This window comes from Merops nubicus, unplaced genomic scaffold, assembly GCF_000691845.1.
Source record: "Merops nubicus isolate BGI_N331 unplaced genomic scaffold, ASM69184v1 scaffold589, whole genome shotgun sequence".
NCBI lineage: Eukaryota > Metazoa > Chordata > Aves > Coraciiformes > Meropidae > Merops > Merops nubicus.
Genome location: NW_008631475.1, coordinates 157,789 through 165,447, shown reverse-complemented (window position 1 = coordinate 165,447; position 7,659 = coordinate 157,789). Strand labels below are relative to the sequence as shown.

At 36.0% G+C, this 7,659-nt stretch overlaps 1 protein-coding gene across 1 annotated transcript in view; it reads left to right on the top strand.

Moving 5' to 3' along the window:
* NAALADL2 (N-acetylated alpha-linked acidic dipeptidase-like 2) overlaps positions 1–7,659 on the top strand; it is a gene marked incomplete at its 5' end in the record, with an annotated part of 171,305 nt that overhangs the window by 35,747 nt on the left and 127,899 nt on the right. The window contains one exon of the mRNA XM_008947550.1: positions 7,130–7,273. Within this exon, the coding sequence (XP_008945798.1) occupies positions 7,130–7,273 (144 nt within the window). The remainder of the gene's footprint in view (positions 1–7,129; positions 7,274–7,659) is intronic.

Sequence of the window (7,659 nt, the reverse complement as noted above, 5' to 3'; positions counted from 1 at the left end):
GTGTTAGCACTATGTCCCTACACAGCTTTGTGGTGTGAAGTACCTATGTTCTCAAATGTCATGAAGGTTGAAGTTTCTGAGCAGGTGGTGTCCAGAATGCTTCAAATTAGATCCAAGCTTCAATACCAAAGTCGTGAAGGTCTTGGTTTGAATTCAGCAGGCATGCAAAGAACAAATTGTGCAGAAACTGAGATTTATGATTATTGGATTTTTAAAAGCTATTTATTTTTAAAGTATTGAGGGCTTTTTTTTTTTTTTTGTCTCATAAACCATAGAACTTCTGTTAACCCTTTTGAATGTCTACCATCACTGTCAAAAGGATGGATAGTAGTTTGTGTGTTACAGGGCCCGAAGTGTTATCTGTCAGTGGATAGTTTCTTTTAGTTCAGTACTGAGGGGAGCATTTGGTAACACAGGAAGGACAGAAAATTACCTTGTTCTTTCTGCCCTGTTACATTCCATTTTTACTAGGATATAAGAATATGTTTTAGCTCTTTGTAATGTGTGGAAGAATTGCTCTTTCCTTTTAATGACTTAATGGTTACACAATTGTAGGATACATGTAAAAGGAAAAATTTTACTTCCATGTCAATTGGTGTAGAAGTGTTATGTAATTTTGCTCTATTTTGGCCTCTTCTATGTCATTTTAATGATTATCCATTATAACAGTTTAAGTGGAAAGGAGAATGGTGAGAGTATTGTGAAAAGGGTTTTTTTTGTGTGTTGTTTCTTTCTTTTTTTTTTATTCTTGCCATTTTATTAAATATTTTTAGAAGAGAACAAGGGGATTAATGTGATGTTTTTGCGTCAGTGTGTCAAAGCAGTTTTGCTTTTACAAAATAAATGTGTTGCTTTTTATTCTATTTATCTTAAAAAGAATCAAGAGTGACAGTATTTTTAAAGTACATTAAGTAAGCATTAGGACAAGAGTGATTTGCACCAAGAGACAGAGGAGTTATATTTTTTTGTTTTTTTCTCTTTCATATTGCTTAAGCACGTTTCCTTGGGAGGGAGAGAAAAAGGTGACGACGAGTTCTAGAGGTATACTTTCTTCTCATATCAGCTATAGAATTTCTATTTTAAGGATAATAGAAATTTGTTTAAAGAGACAGTCTTCGATAATATATACGCAGATTTGCATCCGCTTCATTAATAAAATGTGACGTGAACGTTTTATTCACAACACAGTGAATACACTTTGTAAAGCAAACCAGGATCTGTGTAGTGTAATTCAGTATTTGTTAGTGAATATATAGCCATGTCAACTCTTGAGAGTTTATCACAGGTGGTATGGTACCTTTTTTTTTTTCTCTAATCTGTTTGTTAACTCTTGATGGCATGAGAATGTGGAATTTGAAAAATATTTCTAAAGAAGCTGCTTTATCCATGACCAATGTGAAAGCTTTGCAAATATTTTTCAGATAATTTCCAAGTACTCGCAGTAACTTATTTTCCTTCTAGGTGATCCTCACTGCCTTTAAGTTCTGTATTTCCTGCAAATGTGCATGCACCCTTCATAGGCACAGCCATCTTTCTCACCCATATCTCAAATCAGTAGATAGTTCTAAGGATTCGTTCTGCATTTGTGAATCAGGCATCCTGAAATGCGAGCTGCCACAGTGCTGCTGTAATTGGCAGAACAGTTCATCATCTCATGCTCCATTGCCTGTAAAGCTGCTTTGAAAGTCCTTAGTTGGGGCTGCTGTTAAAACTCCTGGTTGCAGACTTTTGAAGTTGTTTTTTTACAAAAGAGAAGAAAATGTTTTTCTCTTTCTCTGTATTACTACCAGTGGCTAGTGAAGCAAAGCACTTAAAAATTGACGTATGTTCCACATGGTAATTCTAGTGGATAATTCAGAGAACTGAATGAAGACATAGCAGGAAACTGCTTGTTACCACTTCTACTTCATGAGCACCTTGGTTTTCCCCTTCCTCTTTCCTTCCTCTTTCCTTCCTCTTTCCTTCCTCTTTCCTTCCTCTTTCCTTCCTCTTTCCTTCCTCTTTCCTTCCTCTTTCCTTCCTCTTTCCTTCCTCTTTCCTTCCTCTTTCCTTCCTCTTTCCTTCCTCTTTCCTTCCTCTTTCCTTCCTCCATTTTTCTATACCGGTTATTTTTCCTCTCCTTGCTGATATTTTTAGCTTGTATTTCTCCAGATACTCTCCTAAGTCTGAAGCTGTGGTCTTCTCCTTCCCATTAATAAAATCCATTCTGACTTCCATTTTAAGCACCACAGGGTGATCAGCACCATTTTCTTGCTTTAGAGAGATGGAGAAAAAGCTCTCCATTTGACTTCATATGCTGAAAAACATATATCTGACTTTCAAAGCCCAAACACTGAGCAGATGTAGGACTTTCCTAGAATTTCCTGTTCATAAGTGCTTGGAGAAAAGCATCTGGTTTCTCACTGTACCCATTTACAGCAAAAAGTGACAACCAGAATTTTTCTTCCCATGTTCAGAGAGAATTTGGGAAGGATAAAAATAGGTCAGTGACTTTATGAGGTGTAGCAGATGGGTACAATTTATATCAAAGGTTATACAGGATCTGTGTTCTGCTTGAACCAAATCCTTCGGTTTCATACCAGTATGACCATACTCATACTAACACTGCCATTGAAAAGTACGTAGGAAGTCAGTAAGATTTGTCTTAGGAAAATGTGTCACTTTGTGGAACTCTTTGGAAGAGTAATGTGCAAAAACAGCAGCAATAACATAACTTGGAGTCCTGATGGATAATTCACCAATGTGACAGTGCAAGCCTTGTCTAGCAGTACTAACTAATAGTGTGACAGCTCACCTGAAGGTTGCATCTTCTGCAGGAAGAGTCACGCCTGTTTGACAAATACTGCTCATAGACAGTATTGTAAACAGTTGTAGCTGCCTGAAGATGTAACAAAATAGCTGCTACGTAGCAGAATTATGATGATCAACAGTAGTAATGTGGTTTCAGTACCTAAAGCCACCAATCAGCTGGTGGAATCTCCCTGTAGTAGGCACCACATAGTCCCTTGCAGTCTGGACATGTGGTTAGATATGTTAGGAAAACCACAAATAAATTGATTTTGCAGGGAAATATAAAGAAATTATTGTGACTAGCTTCATGAGAACCAGTGGAAGCCTAACAGCTCTTGAATGTATCAACAAAATTATGGGAGAAGCTGTATACAAGTTCAAAGCACAAATACTATAAATGTCTATGAAGTGTCAATTTATACATCTTTGGTTTTGTCCTGGCTAATGCAAGATCGAGTGCTGACAACGGGCACTGCTGAAGGTACCCTGGGAATGTGTAAATGGAAGAATATCTCTTTCACAGAAATGTTCTAACTGTTCACTTCTGAATGCCAGAACAATCTTATGTGCCCAAACACACTTTGTTCTGTCTCTTATGCTCTAATTTATTTTCATCGTGTGCTGTGAAGTCCTGCTTGGAGTGTCTATTCTCAGCATAAAACTGTTTTTCAAATTTCTATTAAGATTAAGGTGAAAAATTAATGAACCATTCACTTCAGATATTTCAAAACTAATAGTGTTCTATTATTAATGCAGTAGAAAGTCAAAGATGTGGGTATGTACAATTATGGTTCAGTGTTCAGTCAGACTACTTTTTTCCATATTTTGGGAAGACATGATTAAAACAGTGTTTCAGGTCATAGATGGAATTATTTTAATGAATTTTATCAGTAAACTTTTTAGACAGTTTTATTTATTAACTTTTTGTTTTATCAGATCCTGGCAGAGGGTGACTTTATTAAACAGATAATATTCAAATATAATAGGCTGTTCAATCATTCTCTGAATCTGGAATTCAAATAAAAATTAACAGAAAGTTGATTTTAGTAGTCCAAATACTTTAGAGAAAATAAATAAAAGCCTAATTGCTGAAGAATAATGGGGAAGCTGTGAGTAAAGCAATATTCTTTTAACTAGAAAAGTATGACGTTGTGACTAAATCTCTTTTGCATCATGTGCTCTGATTTTTCAGCCTTGACAAAAGTCATTGAAACAATGGTAAAATTATACTTTAACCCAGAATTGAGTGGCGTATGGTACACAAGTATTACTGATAAATTCTCCCAGTAAAACCTTTTCAGAAATCTCAGAATATGTTACCAATACCAGTGATGGAACACTATGAGATGCCAAATTACAAGTATGTAGCCCAGTCTGAGCAGTATGGAAACTGATGCTCAGGTTTTGTGCTTGGGTTGGAAAAGAAAAAAACAAACCACAGTCACTGCAAAAGTAGAAATATAGTCCTCACTTTCTGTGCAGAAACTTTCTAAAGATATCTCTTTTTGTGCTCCTAACATTAACTTCATAATTGACTAGCATATTTTTTTTCCTTGAATTCTAGTATGTTCTGAAGGGTCTTTCGTAAATCAGTAGCAGTTGTTAGACTTGCATAGAGGAAGGAATTCTGTTTCTTGAAAGATTTTCATGGCATAAAACTAAAGTTATCGTATAAAACTAAATACATTTATTAGTATTATGGTATAAAACCAAATTTCATTACAATAAAATTCTCAAATTTAAATTATTCTCTAAGCATTTGTTGTGCAGAAGGAAAGCAACTCTTTATTTTTTTTTCTTAAAGCATTTTTTACTATTAATTCCAATGCTGCTTTTTTGTAAATAGTTCAGAAGTTCACTGACAAGAGAACTGTGTAGGAATGAAGCCCAGACAAGGTGTCAAGAGGTCATGTAATCTAGTGCCTTCCCTCAGGGAGGGAATCAACCATATCTATGTCATTCCTGACAGACTTGTTTAGCGTTTTCTTTAAAAAGATTTCAGTTGTAGAGATTTTACCACCTGCCTAGGCAAGTCTTTATCAATTCATCATAGTATAAAGTTTTTCTTGCAAATAACTTAAAATATCCCTTTCTATGTTTTAAATGTTTTTTTGTTTTGTTTTAATTTCCCCCCCCATATTTCAAACTCCATCTTACATCATGAAATGATGCATTTTTAAACATGGGAGGTGTTCTCCTCTAAGTTGTTCTCAAAAGTGTATCTTTCACAGTTTATTCAGGTGTGAAGCTCAAGTTGTGGGTAAACGGAGAGAGGTGCTTTTCATCTGCAGCATCTTGAGCTTCATTGCTCCTGTGATAGAGTCTGCAGACTGACAAACAACAGATAGAAAATATCTCAGTTACACATCTCTGATGGATGTTTTAGGCTTCTTTTTGATTACAGAAACAGACTGAAAGCTTGAGCAAAATGACTTTACTGAAGTCACAACTTTGAGGATTTGTCAACTGTGCCCAATTTCATTAAGACAAAACTTTTTCTAAATGATAATGATCTGAACCAGTTCCACCTTTCCACTTAAAAATTTGTCTGATTCATTTGAAGTGAACACTGAATAATTGAACAATGCTTTTTTTCCCCCCCATAATTAAATTTTGTAGCCTTGGTTGATTTTTGCATTATGATGAAGGCCATATATAAGAAGTCTCAGGAGTTTCTAACACAAGAATAATTAAAAGGAGGACATGTGTGGATTTCTTTTTTTTTTTTTTTTTTTTTTTTTTTTTTTTTTTTTTTTTTTGTGTTATGATTCAGTAACAACCCTCTTGAAGTAATGTTGAAGAAATATATTAGGACATGTGCTGCTGATTTCTGATAGCTTCTTCCCTTTGTGACCGTAGTCACAGAGAATGTAAAGGATGCCTTCTGGTTGTAAAGAACTCCCTGTCAACAGATCATGTGCTGTTTGTTTCATAAAGGTCTTGGAAGGAGGCCTTGTATTCTGAATCTCTAGCTGGAAGTCTGGAAGTGATTCAGAATAGGCAGGTATACTGGAAAGCTTTTAGAATTTTGCAGGTTGTACTAGAGCTGGTTTCTGCCCCATGCTGTGACCTTCCTTTTCTGTAGTGGGCTTTTCATCTGCAAGGGAGTTCTTGCTTTCCATGGGAAGAGATGATGTCTTTATTAGGCTAGCTGAAATAATTGAGAAAAACAGATGAGCAGTTTGTCCTGAAGCACTTCAGAGCATTTCCGGCTGCACTGTTGGGCTTTTTTTTTGGGGGGGGGGGCTTTTTTTTTTTTTTTCCCCCAGTTCTGTCAGTTGGTCTCCCAAAATATCTCATTATCTCATCAGAAACCTTCCCATGCTTAAATGTTGGATAGGCACGTGTGTGAAAACTCATTTTTTTCAGTTAAAGGAAGATTTTAAAATATGTATGCATCTGCTGATACTGTGAGGTTTATGCTGTGTCTTCTAAAGGTCTTAAAGCTGTAATGAAGTATTCTGATGCTTTGTGATCTGTACCTTCCTCCACTTGATGTGTCTGTTTAGTATGCTCTTATTCCAGACCTCCTTCAGCTAAGCTTTCAGCCTTCCATCACAGAAACACCCCTGCATTTATGAAAGAAATTATAGTCACCTTAGCTGAATTGAACCTGCTTTGAGTCAATGAGATGATCTGATTGTATTCTTTAGAAAAGGAAGGCATATATTAAAATGTTCAGGCTTTTTGGTATATGCAGGGAAGCGTGTCTTATCAAGTTGTTAGTGTATCATCAACATGCATCCTCTGTGGTGTGATGCTTGTCAAAGTGCTCACAAAGTGCTCAGTGTGGTAGGTAGCTCACACCTTAAACAGATTTAGTAGGTAGCAAAACTTCTGTAGAATTTAAACATTTTGGCATCCCTAGCCAAAAGAATAGCCTGGTAAGGAGCAGCATCATTCAGTGCAGGCAGATATTTACACATTGTTTCAGGCTGTTTAAATATCTGCTCTTCCCTGTAGGGCTGTGTTCAGTCCTTACTTGGATATGAAAGTTATTGCTGATCAGTAATTCTATTTTTCAGACTCTTTTAGCTGCATACCAATTGAATTTGTTGTGGTTTACATCACATACAATCTAGTATCTGCTTGGACTCTGACACTTTATTTCTTGTGGAACTATTCCCCAAATGCTGTAATATGTACATGTAATTTTATGGCACATGTTCTTGAAGGGTTGAGGGATTTTTCTCAGCAAGGTAAGTGCAAAATAGCAGCTTAACTAAATCAGTTTCTTTAAAATGGGTTGTAGTTATTTTGGGGTTTTGTTTGGTTTATGCAGAACAGAAATCTTCTAATTTTAATTTACTAAATTGCTGTTTTCTCTCTTTTGTTTAAGATGGGAGCTACAGACAAAATCGACTGAACCTGACAACACTGTTAGTACAACCAATTTCTGCAGCACTTGCCAAAAAAATCGTTTCCTTACCTGAGGACACTGTCCAAAAAGATAGGTGTATACCCCTCCAGCTGCCAGCTACAGGTAATGCTTCTTAAATAGTTTTTTCTTCTACCTGTGAAATGTTCTTCAAGGACTCCAAATCCATTTTCTATAACTGTATGTAACTAAGAGGTTTAGCTTTAAATCTTAATACTGACTTCAAAAACTTCCTATCTAGAGAGGCATCTCTGGGGAGGTTCAGTTAGTGCTGCCGTATGGTTCTGGTTTGTTAGGCCTTGTTGTACTACTGAGAATGTGATTTTAACATTAAGGCACCAGTAGCAGTATCAAAGTTAATTCCGTCTTCTTTCTGCCTCTGGTATAATAACACTGTAATTCTAAACAGTGATATATCTTTCTGGTTTATTTAATTTGTGTCTGCTATGGAATAAACAATGTATTGCTGTCTGAACCTTCAGGCACCTTTT